The sequence below is a fragment of the Canis lupus genome, chromosome 30 (genome assembly GCF_003254725.2).
Source record: "Canis lupus dingo isolate Sandy chromosome 30, ASM325472v2, whole genome shotgun sequence".
Taxonomy (NCBI): domain Eukaryota; kingdom Metazoa; phylum Chordata; class Mammalia; order Carnivora; family Canidae; genus Canis; species Canis lupus.
In genome coordinates, this window is record NC_064272.1 from 17,357,013 (window position 1) to 17,378,241 (window position 21,229).

The following is a 21,229-nucleotide window of genomic DNA, read 5'->3' on the forward strand; positions in this document are numbered from 1 at the left end:
TTGAATGTGTAGATTGCTTTGGGTAGTGTAGACATTTTAATAATACTGTGCTCCCAATCCATGAGCATGGACTAGCTTTCCGTTTGTCTCACCTTCAGTTTCTTTTTTTTTAATAATAAATTTATTTTTTATTGGTGTTCAATTTGCCAACATACAGAATAACACCCAGTGCTCATCACCTTCAGTTTCTTTTATGTTTTTTATTGTGCTAAGAGTACAGGTCTCTAAGCTCCTTGGTTAAGTTTATTCCTAAGGATTCTATTATTATTGATGCAGTTGTAAATGGGATTATTTTCTTGATTTCTCTTTTTGCTACTTCAATATTAGTTATAGGACTGCAACAGATTACTGTATACTGATTTTGTATTCTATGACCTTATTAAATTCATATATCAGTTCTACTGATTTTTTTTTTTGGTAGAGTCTTTAGAGTTCTCTATCTATAGTATCATGTCATCTACAAAGAGTAAAATTTTTACTTCCTCCTTGCTGATTTAGACACTTTTCATTTCTTTTTGTTGTCTGATTACCATGGCTAGGACTTTCTGTATTATGTTGAATAAAAGAGGTGAGAGTGGACATCCTTGTTTTGTTCCCAATTTTAGAGGGAAATCTCAGTTTTTTACCATTGTTGTTACCTATGAGTTTTTCATATATGGGCTTTACTATGTTTCCTCTAAACCTACTTTGTTAGGGTTTTCATCATGAGTGGATGTTACACTTTATCAAATGCTTTTTTTGCATATACTGAAGTGGTCACAAGGTTTCTGTCCATTCTCTTTTTGACGTCATGTATCACATTGATTTGTGAATATTGAACCCCCCTTACATCCTAGGAATAAAACCCATTTTATCATGGTGAATCATTGTTTTAATATATTGTTAGATTCCATTTGCTAATATTTTCTCAAAGATTTTTGGATCTGCATTCTTCAGAGATATTGGCCTGTAGTTCTCTTTATTTGTAGTGTCCTTTATCGGATTTTGGCATCAGCATGATGCTGGCCTCACAGAATGAATTTGAAAGCTTTCCTTCCTCTTGTATTTTTTGGAATAGTTTGAGAAAAATAGGTTTTAACTGTCTTTTAAATGTTTGATAGAATTCACCTATGAGGACATCGGTCCTCAACTTTTGTTTGGGAGTTTTTTGATTACCAATTCAACTTCACTGTTGGTAATCAGTCTGTTCAAATTTTCTGTTTCATCCTGCTTCAGTTCTGGTAGGTTATATGTTACTAGGAATTTATTCATTTCTTCTAGGTTGTTTAATTTGCTGGCATATAAATGCTCATAACATTCTCTTATAGTTCTTTTTATTTCTGTGGGTTTTTTTTTTTTTTACCACCATTTCTGGTTTTGTTCAGGTTTTCTTTCTTTCCTTCTCTTTCTTCTTCTTTTTTTTTTTTTTTTTTTTAATGAGTCTGGTTAAACATTTAGCTATTTTGTTGATCCTTTAAAAAAAAACAGCTCCTGGGGATATCTGGGTGGCTCAGCAGAGGCTCTTTGCCTGTTGTAGGCTATGTTTGGCCCCTGGCTGGGTGGGTTGTATATTAATAAGGTGTGTGCCATATTGGAAAATGAGACCAAAGTGTGGGGCAGGGAGGTGGGGCTTGGTGTAAGCAAGTTAGGCAGTGAGTGTCATGGTTTCTGTAGGTGACCGTGTGTCTATGCTGAGGGGGTAGGGCAGGGAAATGGTGCATGCCAGCTCCTTTGTTCCTGGAGGAGTCTCCTTGTGCTCCCTGCCTCTTGGAACCACACTCTGAGATGAGTAAGTCACCCTCCCTTCTGCTCTACGCCTTTTTCAATCTGCTGTGTCCATGTTGGATTTTCACTGGCTGTTTATTGTGTTGTCCCTTTAAATGCGGGGACTCACCCAGAGCCCAAAGCCAAGCCTGAGTTTTAAAATTCCAGGCTTTAAGTCCCATGGTTATTAAGAACTTAAGAATTGGCCCCTGTTGCCTTCAGAGCTAAGTGTAATGGGGATCTGTCTTCTAGTGTGATAGGCTGTTTATCAGCCTTCTCTGCTCCACCAGTTCTCTCCAGACCACGAATGGCCATGGTCTGTTTCACTTCCAAACAGCATCTTTGCCCTTCCTACCTTCTTTGATGTGGTCTCCTCTCTACTTTTAGTTGTGGAGTTTGTTTTGCGAGTCTTCAGGTCATGTTCTGGATTATTTACACTGATGTGAACGTTACATAGCTGTATCCATGGGATGAAGTGAGCTTTGGGTCCTCCTTCTCCACCATCTTCCCTTAGGTTGTAAGCCTTTATTTCTTTAATTATAAATTTTTTACTCCTATGTAGGAACCCCAGGATGCATATATTGGGCTTTTAATGGTTTTTCTTCAACTCACTGAGGCTGTTTACTTTCTTCTAATGTTTGTTTCTTTTGGGAGTTTCTATTGTTCTATTTTCACATTTAGTAATGTTTTCTTCTGCAGTGTGTAATCTGTGAATCCCATCCAGTGTATTTTTCATCTCAGATATTGTAGTCTGTAGTTCATTTCTAGAAGTTTTGATTTTTTAATGCTTTATTCTCTCCAGTCTAAAGCTTCTGAACATATAGTATACACTTATAATAACTATTTTAATATCCTTTACTATCACCTGTGTTATTTCTGGACTATTTTTTGATGGATTGAATTTTCTCCTCAGTAGGCTCATAGCCTACTTCTTTTCATGCTTGGTAATTTTTATTAAATGTCAAACATTATGAATTTTACCTTACTGGTTCTTTTTGTATTTCTGTAAAGATTCTGGAACTATATTTTGAGCTGCAATTAACTTGGAAATAGCTTAATTCTTTCCTTTTTAGGCTTCTTAGGTGACACTACTGCAGTGTTTAGTCTTTCGCTGATTTTTGTCCCATTAATGCAGCAAAACTCTTATTAGTACCTAACACCCTATGAATTATGAGGTTTCCTTTTCCTGACCACCAGTAGTTTCCTCCTACAGATGCACTGATTCATGTTCAGCTGAACACATGAAGAGGCACTTCTGCAGACCTCTCTCGTAGCCTTCTCAGTCCACTCTATCTTGTGCTCCCCCAGATGCCCAGTTCTATTTGGTAACTTGGAGAGACCATCAAGCTTTGCTGGCTTTCCTTCCTTGCTTGTGGCTTAGAAATTTTCTTCAGGTAGTAAGTTGGGACAGTAATAATGCTTACCTCTGTGGGATCCCTGTCCTTCACTGCCTGATGTCCCATATCTTGTTTTATATAATTTTTTTGTTTCAAGTAAGCAGGTAAATCTAGAACTTCTTACTGCTTTGACAGTAGGAAGTTCTCTACCTCCTTTTAAATCTCTCTCTCAGAGCATTTAGGCTTGAAATCTCCTACCCTGAGGAGGAAGCGGGGGTCAGTTTTTCTTAGGGATTGGGGTAATAAAAATCTCACAAGCTTTTTCCCTCCAGCTCTTCTCATCATTGTGTATATTCTCCTTTACTTTGGAGCAACACAGGAACCAAGACTCAGATTTGAGTTTTGAGTAGGAAGCAAGTCAAAGGTTTTTGTTTTGTTTTTGTCTGCTTTGGGTCCTAAGCTTTTGTGTCTATATAGCTTATGTTAAATAATCTCCCATGGAGTTCAAAGATCTAGTAGCCTAGCATTAGATATCTAGCATAGATTTCTGTCAGGGGCTTCAGGAATCTGTGGAGAAGACTTCCACATCTGTGGGGAATGTTTATAATATAATGTAGGATTAAGGGAGTGTGAACTCTGGAGTCAAACTAATTTAGAATCCCTGTACAACTGAGTTATAGTAATTCTCTAAGTCTCAACAATTTTTCATTTGAAAATAGGGATCTTAAAAATGCATTATCTCTAACAATAGATACAACCTCTCATAGGCTTGTTTTGGAAGTGAGATAATCTATGTAAGTAGCTTAGCCCAGGGCTAGTGTGTACAGTCAGTAATCCATAAATAATCATTTCCCTGGAGAAAATACCATCATAATTGCATCCCAATCTCCTCTAAAACTTCCAGTGGAACCCAAATATATAAGTATTCTAGGTATATAACATTGACTCATACAAATGTACCTTTTTATAAACTATATCCTGGCACAATAAAATTTTAGTTACAGACACAGTTGATAATGCTTATAAAAACACTTAAGTAGAACTTCCAGTTTCAGCCTGAATAAATAGAGCTTGGAAGTCATCATTCCTGTCCATATCTCAAGAAGAAAAGCACAAAATATAAAAATCAACACATTTTCTTAGATCCATTAGAGGATGTGAAAGCACAGGGGAAACTGCCACTCTAAAAACTGAAGAGACCTGCAAATACAGTGAATGACCACCTACTTCAAGTAGAAGCTGCCAGAGCCAGTTACTGGTAGGAAGACTTAAAAAGTAATTCCTGGAGGCTAAGTGTGGACCAGCTTAAGGGTTAAAGACTCCTGGAGCAAAGTCTTAAGGGACCCCACACTTGTGGGTTTTACCACCAGAAGCCCACCAACATATTAAGGTAAGTAGAGGAACAAGAATAAGAATTTTGTCCTACTTCTTTTCAGAAACCATGAGAGGAAGAAGAGTGGAGTGAAATATTTAAAGTATTGGGTGGGGAGGGTGGAAATACCAACTTAGAATTCTATATCCAGTAAAGTTATCCCTTCCAAAGTGAAGAAAAGACTTTCTCAGATCAGTAAAAACTGGGACTCTTTTGCCAGTAGGCCTGTCTTCCAAGAAATGTTAAAAGAAGTTCTTCAGAGAGATCGAAAATTATGAGTCAGAAACAGATCTATATCAAGAATGAAAGAGCATTAAAGAAATGTGAAGGTAAAATGAAACTTTTATTTTCCATATTCATAATTGATCTAATAGATAACTGTTCAAAGTATAACAGTGGCAATATATTGGGATTATAGACAAGGAAAAGAAATGACAGCAATGTTATAGTAATGGGAGGGAGCAATTGGGAATACTGTGTCATAAGGTACCTGTACTACCTATGATGTGGTATAAGGTTACTTGAAAGTAGCTTAGGTTTTTTTTTTTTTTTTTTTGAAAGATTTTATTTATTTATTCCCAGGTCTCCAGGATCATGCCCCGGGTTGAAGGTGGCCCTAAACATCTGAGCCACCCAGTCCACAAGTGTGCAACTCTTGATCTTGGGTTTGTGAGATCAAGCCTCCAGCTGAGTGTAGATTACTTAAAAAAAAAAAATCTTAAAAAAAAAAAAAACCTGTAGCTAGGTGAACTAAGAAAATAAAAGACATGAAAGTACTAATATTAGAAATGAGGAAAAAAAAAAAGAAATGAGACAGGGGTCATTATTGATCCCATGTATGTTAAAAGGAAAATATATATTAATAACCTATGCCCATATTTGATAATCTAAATTAAATGGACTAATTCTTTGAAAGATATGATTTACCAGAATTCACAAAATTAGAAGTATCTTTTTTTAAAGATTTTATTTAGTTTATTTGAAAGAGACAGAATAAGGTCGGGGAGAGGCAGATAGAGAGGTTATAGGAAGACTCCCTGCCGAGCAGGGAGCCCCATGCAGGGACTTCATCCCAAAGACCCTGAGATCAGGGCCTTACAAGAAAAGTATCTTGGCAGCCCGGATGCCTCAGCGGTTTAGCGCCGCCTGCAGCCCAGGGAGTGATCCTGGAGACCTGGGATTGAGTCCCACGTCAGGCTCCCAGCATGGAGCCTGCTTCTCCCTCTGCTTGTGTCTCTGCCTCTCTCTCTGTGTGTCTCTCATGAATAAATAAATAAAATCTAAAAGAAAAAAAAAGTATCTTAAGAGGCTTATATCTATTAAATAAATAACTAACCTTCCAAAAGGAAAGCCTCAGGCTCAGAGAAGTTTCATTGGTAAATCTTGCCAAGTATTTGAAGAAACAAGACCTATTTAAAATCTTTGAGAAAATGGAGGCAGAGCTACTTCCTAACTTGTCCTGTCTTAACCTAAATACCAAAACCAGCTAAAGGCATTGCAAGACAGGAAAACTACAGACCAACTTCTCTATTTTGCATAGAGGCAAAAACCTTCAATAAAATATTCGCAAACTGAATCCAGAAATGCATACAAAGAATTATAAACCATGATTGAGATTTATTCTAGTTTTGTAAGTCTGGTTCAAGATTTAAAAACCAATTAATGTAATCTGTCATATCAATAGACTAAAGAAGAAAAATCAGATTAATCAATAGGTGCAGAAAATGCTTCAAGAAAGATTTACTACAAAGCTACAGTAATCAAGACAGTGTGGTTCTGGCAAAAGGACAAATAGATCAGCAGAGTATCTATACAAATATAGTCAAATAATCTTTGACAAAGGAGCAAAGACAATTCAGTGGAGAAAAGTTAGCCTTTCCAAAGAATAGTGTGAGGACAATTGGACATTCAGGAGCAGAAAAATGAATCTAGACACAGGTCTTTAGTGACAGTTAATTCAAAAATGGATCATAGACCTAAATATAAAATGTAAAATTCTAGATGACGACAAAGCAGAAAATCTAGGTGACATTGTTTAGGTTTTTTTTTTTTTAAATGGGTTTTTACACATAATTGCAAAAGCACAATCCATGAAAGCAAAGCATGAGTTAGAATTTATTAAAATTAAAAGCTTATGTTCTAGAAGACACCATTCAGGGAATGAAAAGCTAAGCCCCAGGCTGGAAGAAAATATTGGCTAAATAACATCTGATAAAATAATTTGGATTCTAGATACATGAAGAACTCTTAAAACTCAACAGGATAAGGGACACCTGAGTGGCTCAGGGCATGATCCCTGGGTCCTGGGATCGAGTCCTGAATCAGGCTCCCTGTGGGGAGCCTGCTTCTCCCTCTGCCTGTCTCTCTTTCTCTGTCTCTCTCATGAATAAATAAAATCTTAAAACAACAAAAAAACAAGGCTCAACAGTATGAGAACCACCCAATTAAAAAATGCGCAAAAGAGTTAAAAAGACCGCTCACCAAAGAAAATACACAGATGAAAAGATGTTTAAGAAAGGATGTTTAACATCCTATATCATTAGGGAATTGCAAATTCAAACAATAGATACCATTGTACGTCTTTGATAATGGGCTAAAATTCCCAAACACCTACCAAATGCTGATGAGGATGTCCAACAACAGGACTGCTCAGAATTCAGCAACTCAACAGAATTCACTCACTGCTGGTAGGAATACAAACTGGTACAGTCACTTTGGAAAACAGTTTGGCAGTTTTTCACAGAGGTAAAAAGTTTTAATCTAAGATCAAAAAATGTCACCTAAGGTATTTACCCAACAGAGTTGAAAACTTATGTCTACACACAAGCCTCCAGGAACTTTACTGCATATTGCTCAGTGAAAGACCATCTGAAATGGCTGCATCATCTAGGATTCCAACCATAGGCCATTCTGGGAAAGGCAGTAGAGAGATCAGTGCTAGGGGTTGGGGGGACCTGGGGAGGAATGAATAGGTGAACATGGGACTTGCAGGGCCAAGAGACTATTCTGTATGATTCTGTAATGGATACATGATACATATATTTGCTAAAACCCACTGAAGTGTCAGCACAAAGGATGAAGCATAATATAATCCACAGACTTTAGCTAATGCATCAGTACTGGTTCCCTAGCAGTAACAAATTGTATCACACAAATGCAAAATGTTAGTAAGTGCAACTGAGGGGGAGGGGAAAAATAGAAATTCTAGTATTGGCTCACTTGTTTTTGTAAACCTAAAACTTTTTAAAATGTATTTAGAACTTTTTAAGACAAATTATTGTGACACATGGCAGATTACTGTAAAGCAATGCTCAAAGAAGGTGGCAGCTACTGTAAAAATCTGAATTTCATTTCAAAATTCTATTCTCATGCAGACTGGTACTACAGTGTAACAGTACAAAGATGGAGGAGATGCAACACGCACTGGTTACTACGTACTAAACTGTGGTAAGTCTACGTCTATATTTGCAATTTTTGTCAAATTTGTGTTTCCATGCATTCAGACCTCCTTTCCTCGCAGTGACTCCACCTAAAAACACTATTCCCAGCTCAGCGCCTTCACCAGTGTCAGCCCTAAAATCAGCATTTGATTCAATAAATGAGAAAAGGTACCATTCACATTAGTTCCTCCCCAACTAAGCCTCAATGCTGAGTGCCTGCTGTCTGGCTCACCACTGCATCCTGTTGCCTAGAGTGGCTTCTGCTACAGGAAGTACTCAGGATCTGTGAATAAATGAACGGCCTAGCAGCTTAATTCTTTTAACAGTTAAATATTTATTCAAATTTAAAATAAGTAGTTAAAAATACTATCAAAGAACACCAGACCAAACTAAGGTAAAACTCTAACAAATAACATTTATTTTTCTTTTACATAAGTATTTCACAGCCCAAACATCACATCGCCTTCAGAGAAAGGTACTTTTATGCCATTATATTTTACTATTTACCACACAGGCATTAAACATTCTCATTAACATGATGAGACAATTTGCTGGTAAACATTTAAACACACAGACATTGGTTTCAATATCAAGAACATTTTTTTGGTCATAACCAAGGAGGTACATCAAAATATGACAACATTGGCTAATAATTTATAAGCAAATAATATTTTAACTCTGCATAGTTTATACAATAGGCTGTGGTAATAAATAATATCACCGATCTCATCAACTATTAACTGGCCACAAAAAGCCTAACATTCATTTAAATTATGATATGAAATGCTCTATTGGTGTAGTTTCAACATAGCCTTAAATTTTGTGGGTGTTTAACCCTGAAAGAAAAAGTACTCAACTGGTATGCTGGTCAACTACAAATACGTCATGTTCACGTATTACATTCCTAACATGAAGGCAGATATTTAAATAGAAAAACTAGCAGTCCAAAAAATGTGAGTGTGCAAATTGTAAGGAAAACATTGCATTTAAATTTGCACTCAATTGCAAGGTACAGTACTAGCTCAGTATAAACACTAACAGGAAAAATAATCAGCAGGAAAGAATGGAAATGACCTCTCCCAGCAGAGAACTAGTCACTCACGCTGCACCACAGCTTAGAAAGTGTTTCTGGTGACCTAGAGCATCTCACACCTTGTGACTATCCTTCACTGAACACAGGAGCCTGCAGGCATGCTTCCATCAGTGGTAAGACTAGGAAGAAAAACCTGAATCAGCAACATTTTCTTCCTTAATTTGGTATAAAGGTTCTTCCCATTATAACTTACTAACATGCTAATTTCTAACCTCAAATGTTCTCTGAATCAGGCTTGCTAAATGCTGTAAAGAATAGCTACCCTTCATACAACACTAGGGTTTTTTGTTTTTAAGTATGTCAGCATGATAACAAGGTACATGCACGGTCACTCTACCAGCCTGTATGGGCAATGCTCAGCTTGGATCAGTTTCAAATTCTACACAGAGATTCTCTGTATTGTTTCCAGTGTGTGAACAGCTGCTTGGAAAGCAGAAATGCCTATCAGTTACTACAGTGTATTTAAACTGAAATGTTTATAAAAATAAAGCCCCAATCGTTAAGTCTACAGAATGTCAAGGATTCTGTTGGGGATGTTAAAAGCATTGGGCAAAACCCTCGTTTTGAGCGTGCCATCTGCCCCACAGGAGAAGATCCGGTTGCCTGGGATGATGTCAATCTGCATGACTCCGGCTCCGAGGTTTCTGAAGATGGACTGCTTAGCATGTTCATTTTTGAATGAATGAATCAGGCCATGGCCTGTCAATCTCCAAACCTAGTTTAAAAGAGTAAAAGTACCAAGTGTACGTCATTAAAAAGAGAAAGAAAAAGACCAAAAGCAAAAACATGGCCTTCACTTCTATTGCCCTGGAACTGGCCTAACTTTCTAGTCCACTGCCTCTTTCCTAACAGCCCCTGGCCCGGGGGATAGTGATCCATTTACTGTTCTTACCTTTCACTGTCTCTTCACATTCTCTTGTAGTTTCATATTAACTACAGATACTCCCCTCTTAATTCAGTTAGATATTTAAGTTAACTTAATGCATGGCTAATGTCAAGGGAAGCCCTGGGGCAATAGAGGAAGAAACATACCACCGTCTCATTTCCCCAGAAACCTCACCTCAACTGTACAAAACAAAGATGATACTAAGGGCAGAATGTGGGAAAGAGAGGAGGGTCTGAGGAGCCAAAAGAGCGTTGCAAAAAATCCTATGCATTAACTTATTCTTTACACAAAATAGACTTCTTCAAAGCTTTTCAGTGACCTAATAAGCTTGACTGTCTGGTTTTCCAGACCCTTACCGTTTAGAAAGAACTCCACAGGACTAAGCGAGGAAAGGTGTCAAGAGACCTTCAATATCTCTGCAAAGCATCACTTTACACTCTCATTTCAAGGACTGCAGGGGGGCTGCTGCTCCCCAATCTTGACAGCAGCATGTACAAATAACACTTAGCACATGCCACCTCCTGTACTGACTCACCTTTATGTTACCTTCTGCCGAACCTGTAGTAAAATATTCCTCACAGGGATCCAGAGCCAGAGCCTTAATAGCTGAGTCATGTGCCTGGAAGGTGTGAATCAGTTGTCTTTGCCTGATGTCAAAAATGCAGACATAGCCTTTCCTGCCTCCAGAGATGAGGAGTTGCTGTTTTGGCGCATACTGGAGTACCGTGGCACCATGATCGTGGCATGTGAAGCCTGAAGGAGGAAACATAAGAAGTCTTCCCAAATAATTTCTATCCTGACAATTCTGGTAATGTTTAAATGCACATTTAGATAATACAGAAACTACTGACAAATTTTTCATTTCAATTTCTATAATCATGATCCAAGAATTTAAAAAAGATCCCAAGCAGGGACAGAAAAAATGTTCTTATCTGTAACCTCAATATGAAAACACATGCAGGGAGTTTAAATGTTAAGCCCAAACTAAGTTACACTGCCTTGTAAGAAGCCTGTAGAAGCAAAACCTGTAGAGGAGACCAAGCTTCTCTGTGATCCACTCAGCCACCACATTAATCCCCACCATGACAAGAATATACTGTATCCTAGTTCCTGCCCATACAGACTCATTGCAAGTTGTTGTCAGGTAAGTAACAAACTCAACTACAGTTGTGTGAAAATGACCAGCTACAAGATAAGGAGTTAGCTTTCCCAGGATTCTCTGCATTTTAATATAATTAAAGCCTTAAACCAGTATGTGGTAAATCTTTAAGAACTGTTAATTATTCACAGAAAAAAAAATCTGCAATCATGGGGCACCTGAGTGGCTCAGTTAAGCAACTGCCTTCGGCTCAGGTTATGACCCCGGGGCCCTAGGATGGAGCCCCACGTTGGGCTCTCTGTTCAGTAGGGAGTGTGCTTCTCCCTTTCCCTCTGTTTGCGCTCTCACTCTCTCAAATAAAACGTTTAAAAACTGCAAAGAGATAAAACAGAAACAACTATACTTTCAAAATGTCTATCCATATAAAAAAAGACTGAAAAATCTTTCTTTAAAAGAATCCACCTAGCTATGTTTAGCCCAAATATACTGGAACATGGGGCCTTCTCTCAACAGTATCATGTGAGAAAGGGATCTTTAAGGCACCAATTGGGAAAACTGTCTTAAAAGGAATAAAAGGAATAATACTTAATAATACTTAAATGGCATTCTTCATATTTCTTGTTCTTATAAGGTTAAAATATTTCCTTTCTATTGAGCCCAAATACTTTGCAACTAATTCCTAAAAAGCCTTGTAGTAGCACCAATCTCCATACCATATTTTCTAAATGGAACACAAAACAAAGACTATTCTATGCTAGCTGGGTATTTACCTCAGCGAGATAGCCAGATACTCATTTACGACACACAAAAAACAAAACACGTTAGAGTAAAACCAGGAAAGCATTCCTTCATATTGTATTAAAATCATGATCACAGACCTTAACTCACTTACCATGAATGAGGCTGTTTCCAGGTGATATCAGTGTGTCCCAGAGGCAAACGTTTCTTAAAGAGAGAACACAACGATTCATGATGTGCTTTTTGTTACTGGTTTTTACTCATTGCATCCTACTACCTCTTTTGTTTATACTTATTTATTAAGCAACTAGGACAGGGGAAGAAGCTGGGGATATGTCTAAGAGTTATCTTTTCTGAACCACACAGTCCTGTCTCACATTGTCCCACATGTCTCTGCCATCTCGTCCCCAACCCCTCAACTTTTCCATTACCACTCGAGGGAAAGAGACACAATTTCCCGGGAAGGGATGCTTCTGAGCCCCAGGGGTTACCACTGCCAGGAAATTAGAGGTATTATTCATGGCATATGTTGCCAATGAAATGAAAGCAGTGTCAGGTCAAAGAAACATACTGAGCATCAATGATGGCTACAGAGTCTCAAGAACCTGACAGGAAGGGAAAAAAAAAAAAAAAAAAGCTTTTAACATAATCACATATGCTTATTGAAAGCCTACCTTAGGAGTATTTGCTTTTCTCTTTTTGGTAAGGAAAACTACTAAGAATTATGCAACAAAGTTTTTATATTCCTGAGATGGAAAAACCTTTCTAGGTAAAAAAAAAATCCATATTTTGTAGCAAGAATACCTTTCTGCTTAAAATGTGCTTATTTCTTATTATGCTTCTGTCAACTTACCTATTGTCATTGGACTGTCCAGATGTGGCAACTAGACTTGAAGAGGTAATAAATGCAAAGTCACTTGTGGCTTTACTGTGGCACTGCCAACTCTACAAGAAACAAAGTACAAATGATGTTACCTAAAAGTCCAAGATATTCCAGTATCGCACAAACACACAATTCTGCTAGTAGTATATGCATGAAGTAAGAACAGTTGTTAAAAACCTAGAATAAAGAATAAGTGATAAAAGAAATTACCTATTATTTGCATATTTAGCTAATATCCAATAATATTTTAAAATTGGAAGAGTTGGTAAAAATATAGAATTAAAGGGCTTTTCTTTAGATTATCTAGCAAAGGAACAGGATGAACTTAACCAAGCCATTTCATTACATTAAGGGCCCAAACTCAGTGTTAATAATCTCAAATACATTTAATAAACTTTCCATAATAACCTGTATAATAATAATAATAACCCAAGGAGGGAAACTCCTACATGCCCCTCTAGTAGTCTGAGACTACAATGTGAAGAACTCAAGTCATATTAATTTTGTAACATGCAAATATCCACCCTTTATTACCACCTCCACATTCCTGCCCTCGCCTTCCCTTCCACGTGAGGATTTTTAGCAATAATAAAAACAAGGTCAAAAGAGGTCCTGCAAATAATCTGCAGGCTTATGGCTGCCCACAACCACTCCTAAGGATATTCCAAGCACCAGGGGAAATGATTTACTGAGCCAGTCATGAGTTTTCTTGTTAGATCAGGTGAATGAATACAAATTTGGAGGCAAAGACTCGGGGGTGTCCAGGTATTTAAAAGAGACATTATTCTGTTTGTAATTATCATGGTATTAATCTGAGTGAAGGCAAAAGGATAGATTCAAGATTACTTCCAATTATGTAAAGCCTTTATGAGAGTGTACAGGGTACTAATTTAAGAGAAATATCTTGTCTCATCTACATAATTAAAAACATATATATAGTCTAGAAAAGAAAATTAAAATATATATGAAGCCAGAAGTTCTGCACAAGATAGCACTACCTCCCACCCTTCCTATTATACCGGAGCCCCCACCAAGCAAAGATATATTTGTCTGCATCACCAAATGTTTCAATATGGTTTGGATTAATGAATGAAATGCCCTCTTGGGATTGGTTAATTTATAACCAGTAAGAAAAATTTGGGAGCAAATTAGAATACACAGAACCTGTTAGAATTTTATAGTGATTCATTTTCGATACTATATTAGAAATCTATCAATAAGTTAGAGTTTTCAAAAAAGCCTCTATGTTCTCTGGGAGTGCTGAGTGATACTTACCATGTAAGGTTTAGGATTTGATGCAGTTTGGTTTACTTGCCAGATACTCAGAAAACCCTCTCCATCTGCAACACCACACTATAAGAATGGCATAAATATTAAACACAGCTTCTTATTAAGCATATTGGAGGCAAAATCATTGATGAAGAGTCACTCAAACATCACTTAACGTCCTGCCAACACCTATTTCTATTACTGTAGTTCCCAAGAAAGTCAGGCCCTATAAATATCCTGCAACCTTTTAAGTGTTTTTCTGTACCCATTTCATTTTCCTCCAAACATCTCTAAGATAATTTAGTAAGAAACTGGAAGGTTTCTCTCAGGTGCTTGACTGTGCTTATAGGTACCACCAACACACTCAACAGAAAGAGTTCTTTACCTTCATGGTATTTAATATCTTTAAGTGGATGATTGAGCCATACAGAATTTTGAAGAGCTGTGCTTTATTGGGAGCCAAGGGTGTATTTAAGCAGACACCAATAAACTGCCTGCCCAGCATAAATCCAGATCACTGAATTGGTTTTTAGATGTAGTGTTACTAACCATATACTCATAAATATATTTTTCACATGAATTAAGCAGTAAGTCTCAAGAACCAACCTTGTTGCCTTGTGAATTAAAATATAACCTGGTAACTCTTGCGTTGCCGGCTTGGCGGAAACAGACAAGTTGCTGAGGTCGTGTCCATTCAAACATTCGTACACTACCATCCTGAGCACCTGTAAGATCTGAAACACAAAAGGAAAAGCACAATATATGAAAAAGCTACAGGAGTTCCAATATTTCCCATTCTATAAATGAACTTCAAAACGACAGAGGCCTATACAATGCCTTGGATCATAAATAAAACACCTACAGTACTGATGGACTGGGTGGGACGTCATTCTCTTAACGTTATGTAGATTCCTTTTCATAAGCTATAAAAGAAGATAAAAAATTCATTTTGTGCATCACAGAATAGATAATAATACACTTCAGGCCAACTCCAATTCTCATAATCTTTATGCTCTTACAATTCGATTATTACTCACACATGCCCTGTTGTAGGTTTTTGGAACCACTTCACATTTGACATCTGTCCAAAAAGGCTGCAGAACCAGTCACTTACTGCATAGCCCTGGCCCCTATGGACTGGGCAGATACCAAGCAGCTTCACCGAGTGACAAAGGGAACTCTCCTCCAAGTGCCCTCCCTGAGGACAATCAGGAGTATCTCTAGAGTCTTCAGAACATGACAGTGGGACCCCTTCAGCTACAGTGACTAACAACAACATTATAGATATATTTTTCAAACACCTGTAGTAGCCACAACTCCTCTTTCTCTGCTTTACCACTTGGTGCCTCTCAGTTTGCTCATCTATAAAATAAAATGATAATGGGAGATAATAAAAGCACCTACCACCTAGGGTTGTTGTGAGGGAAAGCATGCACCTGACACAGTCACGCTATCTTAGCTATTATTATGATGGGGTTATAACGAGTCACTGCCCCTGATCTTTAGGGTCATTCCTAAGTCAAAGTGATTTCAACTTATTTTTGAGTCCATATCCAGAAACCATACCTAATAGTAAAAAAAAAAAAAACATACCACACTAGCTCCAGTGCTAGTCTGTCCACTGCCCAGCCATGGCAGAGATGAAGGTGGATGCACCTGACTTGCTGAATAGGATGTTGCACTGGGTTGATAAAGAGTTGTAGTGGAACCACGATAATCAATATCATCTGAACTGTGAAAAATATTCGTGTGTTACTGTGAAAGTTCCATTTTCTCTTAAACACAAATTCCAATTACAGGACTGCTTATGTACCCAATAGAACAGTCTTTACTTATAGAGAATGAAAAAATATCCATAAGAAAAACTTAGCTGTAGTTTCTATTCAAAGGCAATTTTAAATTTTAGTACTAGTTCACTTTTTTCTCTTAAGACAAAATGTATAGATCTAATGTTCTTCAGGGGCAATTTTACTGCTGTACAGGCTGGAACAAATGTTTGTTTTCAAGGATTTAACACAAGCATTCTTTTTATCATGTATGGGAAAAGATTATAAGGTCTCTTCAAATACAGGTATCCCATGCATCAAATTCATACATTTTAAAGAAATCTGAGTTTTAAGATTTCAAGTATTAGTAATCATCACATAAAAATGTTAAAGCAAATTTTATGATGGATTGTATCATATTACATGGTTACATCAATTCTGAAGCAGGAAACTGAAACCTACTAATATTATATGCTAACAAAACAGAAAACCCAACAAAACAAGGTGAGAGGCTACGATGCACTATTCTCAAGCACATAAAATGTCCAAGAATCTGGATAAAAGCAAGAGGGAAGACAGATATGGAAGAGGAACCCCAAAATAGGAAAGTATTGTGAGATACTGTTGGTGCAGTACCCACAGCTTTACTGAAAAGCAGAGTTGGGGATCCCTGGGTGGCGCAGCGGTTTGGCGCCTGCCTTTGGCCCAGGGCGTGATCCTGGAGACTGGGGATCGAATCCCACGTCGGGCTCCCTTCATGGAGCCTGCTTCTCCCTCTGCCTATGTCTCTGCCTCTCTCTCTCTCTCTCTGTGATGACTATCATAAATAAATAAAAATTTTTAAAAAATGAAAAGCAGAGTTGTCTACATTTTTATCTGTAAAAAAGGTATGTTTATCAGGTAATAATCAAGGAAAAAGTGATAATTACTCAGTAAATGTGACTTAGTCTAATTAATATGTTGTTGGATTCTGCTATTTACTTTAGTTATCTGATTGGGATAACTAAATCAGCCAAATCAGCCAAATTTACTGAATAGTATGTAATTCCTGACATTTCTTTGAGCTTAAATGTCAATGTTGTAATTACTGGCATTAGGCTTTGGTGTTCATGATTATTCTGACTCCAAAACTATGAATACTTCCATGTCTGATGGAAGAAGTATGGGTAATTTGTTAATTGATGTAAGAAGAGCCTTTTATTGGCAGCTAAACAAATTATATGTTTGTCTCCTACCTAAATAAAGGAAGAGACATATATACTTTTCAAGATAATTCAAATCATATGCATAATGATTTAAGGGGTTCTTTTTTTTTAATTTTTATTTATTTATGATAGTCACAGAGAGAGAGAGAGAGAGGCAGAGACACAGGCAGAGGGAGAAGCAGGCTCCATGCCCCGGGAGCCTGATGTGGGATTCGATCCCGGGTCTCCAGGATTGCGCCCTGGGCCAAAGGCAGGCGCTAAACCGCTGTGCCACCCAGGGATCCCAAGGGGTTCTTTTTTAAGAAAGCCTCATTTTAAATGGACTACACAAGACAGACTAACCTTTTGGATTCCCTGTCATACTCTTCTCCAATCCATATGTATGACTGACAGGCCAAAAGAGAAGTAACATCGAGTTCTTGTACATCATGTGTTGAAGCCAAGACAATTTCATTACAGTTCGCCTGTAAAGCAGTCAATAATTAAAGCAATTTCACTTAAAAAAAAAAGTACAATCTTTATAATGATTTTAATTTTACCTTATTAATGGAAAATGCCATGATCATATCCTGATTCCTTATGAATGATTTTCGCTTTTCCACCTGGATAGCCCAGATCAGCTTCAACCTACAAAATGTTTATTGGCAGTTTCAGTTGTCATACAGCAACATGTGACACACACACATATTCCACAAAAATTAAAAGAAGGGTACGAAGAAAATGTAATAGCAGCAGGAAGAAGAAAGGAATTTTAGTATGTTGAGAATTAGCTTTGGAATTAGCTTAAATTCTCTGATGCCCTGTTATTACCCCGATTATAAAGATTTCCATCGTGATGAGAGATAGCTAGCATACTTTTCATTAGTATTTGTAACAGCAATATACCGCTCGCATCTCTTCCAAAAGCATGCAGATACTGCAGTAAGAATGTGAATGCATCAAGAGGCAAAGAGTGGAGGAGAAAGAGGGTAAGTCAAAGGAGTCATATGAGAAATTAAACATTTTAAAAATAGGATAATAAGATAGGAATAAGTAAAAGCTGTAAAGAACAGTTAGAAAAGGATAAAAGAGACTGATGAGAAGGTGCACTGGCTTAGGGTCAAAGGTGACAGGAAGGAAAGAAGATGCAGAATCAAGGAGGAAAGATAAAACAACCATGTTTGAGAACAGACTGGCAAGGTGAACATGTGAAGATGGAACAGGAAGAAGGAAAGAGAAGCACCAATGCTTAGGAAGAACAAGTCGGAAACAGTGGTATATTTCCTAACCTATGCCACTGACGTGTATGGGAGCAATGAGTATTCTGATTAGCCAACATGGTTAGTACTAGAGATGAAGGTTAGCTCCTTGAACATTGAGAATGAGCTAAATACAAGAGCATGGAACACTACCTTGCTGCGGTAATCTTCTGCTACGTAGTTTTGTTTGACCTGTTCCACATGTTCTTCTACAGACTAAATAACACCACACCGTCACAAATACAAAACACATGCGTGAAATGAAATTACAAAGAGAATGAAAAATTTCAAACTAAAATGGTCAATCCATAACTTAAAGATGGTAAAATGAATTTGTAAACTTTCCTTTTTAAAGCACAAAATCAAGAAAGAAAAACTGAGTAAAACACGATGTCATCAGATGAACACAACACAAAGCAAAACAAGCAAAATTAAAATTAATGTGACTACTACATATATAAAAGGCTGTGTTTCAAAATAAAAATGAGTTATTTGCATACCAGTTATGTAACGTAAAATACTATCTTAAGCTACAATCTCTAAAATAAAACCTACCTGAATGAGAAGTTGCATTCTATACTACATAAATATAAATCCCTATCCTACAGGCTATTTCAAGTACAAATTAAAACTATTTCTGAACACAGATTCAAAGTAATCATAATCATTCACTCATACTCATAAGAAATATATCCACGAAGGAGGAGTCAGGGATTAGAATTCCCATCAGTTATTTACTATAATCGAATTTTTCTCCTTGTAAGTAAAGACATGTTTAATTAAATGGGGCACAGGAAAGAAATCACATAAAGATCTTGCTCTTGGTTGATGAAGGATGGCTACAATCAGAAATAACAGTTCTGCTCTGCTGTGGAAACCTGTGAAGGTTTGATCAGAGCAACACACTCCTCCTAATACCTTTATAGAAGTGGCTGCTTCACTTTTAGTCAAAAGGGCCAAATTCTCTGTGCATGCCTTCAGCAATCTAAGGGCTGCTGCAATGGACAATGACAAAAAAGTAAATGTGTGCAAGGCCCAATCAGCAAAAACCAAACTGCTGAAGAACCTGTTTGCCTTTAATCAAGTAGTTGAGTTTGCAATATTTATTGATTTCACAAAAAATTGTCTTACAGAATATTCTTCTTTAATATATTGTATGAGTAAAAGTATCTTCTGATGAATATATCTAAAATATCAGCATTTCGCAGATCAATTTTCTTTCTTTTTTTTTGCAGGTTAATTTTCTAAGTAATTTTTTAAAATAAGGCAACATTTTAGAACTTTTAGGATTAGTTTGTCAATTCACTGAATTTATCAAATTAATGAGTACCAAAATCCTATTTAACAATTTAAAAAAATAAACCACTCTTACTAGATAGTTTTAATAAATGTTCCATATTTCTGAGCTTAGTGACCAGTTTTTATTTTGTCTTAACACCTTTAACATTTTTTCAATTTTTTCCTTAATGAAAACAAATTTTTAGCAGATCTGTGCTGTTCAGTACAATAGCCACTGACCATATATGACCATACATTTAAATTAAAGTCAAGTCACACTAGCCACATTTCAAGTGCTCACTATATATGGCTGCTAACTACTATATTGTATAGAACAGATAGAAATTTCCATTATCACAGAAAGTTCAATTGGATAACACTGGACAAGACAGTAATTCCTTTCAATAATTTGAAATTGAAAAGATACAAAAGGGTCTATGATAAAAATTCTTCCCCCCGTCCAAACTCTCACCATCTACCTCCCAACTGTGGAGCCAACCAATGCTTACACAGCATTTTAAGAAATGTTCAATTTATCTGTATCCCATCTCCCTCTTCATAGAGACCCTCTGCTGGTAGAAAACTTGAAGAGAACACACAGCGTGGACTGCTGATCCCAAGAACACAGAGACTAAGAGGCAGAAAGAGGGAGAAGCTTAAAGAAGACAGAAACCTGAAAGGACAGGTCTGATCCTGAAGAACAAGACTGAGGGTCCCAGCAGTCTAGACCCCTGGCTTCCCACTGTATTCCAAAGCTCTGACAATCCAACCAAATCACTGCTACAAACCTTAAGAATAATTAAAGTATATTTTCAATGAGTCATTATATTTAATAATTTGAAGAACTAAACACTCAAAAAAATAGATCCTTCAGTATATTGGCTTTCTGGAAATAACATATCTTTTATGTTAAATCTATTTCTTAGATTTCTAGATCCTATTTTACAGAATTTGTACCCAGCATCATATAGGAAATACTGTAACAGTGGACTGAATAAAAGAGGCGAAAAATTTGGCTCTGTGATTTCCCTGACAAACCCTACACACCAATGATTTCAATACCATCTGGATCTTGTTATCCAAAAGGCTTCTCTAAGACTCAAAAGAATCCCCACAGCTCATTTCCCCTACTTCATTTAGGTACATAACCTTAAATCCATACAGAAAATAAATGACTATTCAAAATGCTGACCACAATTACCATCTAGGTGTGGGTGACTAATGAAGAGAATGAGTTGGGTAGGTCCTGCTACCCCAGGTATGGGGAAAATGGAGATGCAGTTCTATATTTTACCTTGGAAAACTGAGCCATGTAAAGTGTCCCTCTCAGTTTTCACTTTTCTAAGTGAAATATAATTCATTGCTCTTCTCTCATAGATTTTGTTTGCCAAATCTTTAACGTCATCTGATACTCTATTCTGAACACTCTCCAAAATGCCCATTACCTCATTAAGCAGTCAAATGGACTGATATGCTCATATAACAGAACTGTGCACCACTCATTTTATAAGGAAGAGATAACTTTAAGTTCTAAAGTACCAGTCGCCCAAATTCCTGATTCTTGTTGAACCCTGTATGGCATTACATTCCTAATTTATATTTAGCTTAAAAATCACTGTGCAATGCAGAACTCTGCCTCACTTTGTAAGAGCAAACTTCATATCATACTGGTATTTCTGTAGTTTATTCTTTCACAAAATTATCCTGAATTTCCTGCTTCTAAAGTTTATCCTGTTCATTTTTAATTGTTAAATAAATAAGAGGCTTTTAATGGGCTATGTTAGATTTCTAATTAAATGATATTCATAGAATCATAATATAGAGTATGCTCATTTATATATTAAATTACCCAAATCATCCATCACAGGATTTATTAATTGTA

The 21,229-nt window shown here is 36.9% G+C and overlaps 1 protein-coding gene and 1 long non-coding RNA gene across 4 annotated transcripts in view; one reads left to right on the plus strand and one right to left on the minus strand.

Annotated features, from left to right (window-relative positions):
• The first annotated feature begins 1,413 nt into the window (after nucleotides 1-1,413).
• LOC112675930 (uncharacterized) lies at nucleotides 1,414-20,362 on the plus strand. Of its 3 annotated transcripts, none has more exons than XR_003146165.3 (6): nucleotides 1,415-1,768; nucleotides 4,224-4,470; nucleotides 4,673-4,781; nucleotides 7,827-7,899; nucleotides 9,573-10,679; nucleotides 19,910-20,362. It is a non-coding gene; the product is annotated as an uncharacterized LOC112675930 (long non-coding RNA). The 3 variants fall into 3 exon arrangements; XR_003146166.3 differs by having other exon boundaries at nucleotides 4,676-4,781; XR_003146164.3 differs by lacking the exon at nucleotides 4,224-4,470 and having other exon boundaries at nucleotides 1,414-1,768.
• Nucleotides 8,288-21,229, minus strand: part of DMXL2 (Dmx like 2) — a 152,932-nt gene continuing 139,990 nt past the window's right edge. Inside the window, 12 exon segments of the mRNA XM_035708792.2 lie at nucleotides 8,288-9,700; nucleotides 10,407-10,624; nucleotides 11,863-11,915; nucleotides 12,562-12,653; nucleotides 13,867-13,944; nucleotides 14,467-14,594; nucleotides 14,723-14,783; nucleotides 15,454-15,592; nucleotides 17,174-17,295; nucleotides 17,371-17,400; nucleotides 17,402-17,458; nucleotides 18,223-18,285. Coding sequence (XP_035564685.1) covers nucleotides 9,491-9,700; nucleotides 10,407-10,624; nucleotides 11,863-11,915; nucleotides 12,562-12,653; nucleotides 13,867-13,944; nucleotides 14,467-14,594; nucleotides 14,723-14,783; nucleotides 15,454-15,592; nucleotides 17,174-17,295; nucleotides 17,371-17,400; nucleotides 17,402-17,458; nucleotides 18,223-18,285 — 1,251 coding nt within the window. The 3' untranslated portion in view covers nucleotides 8,288-9,490.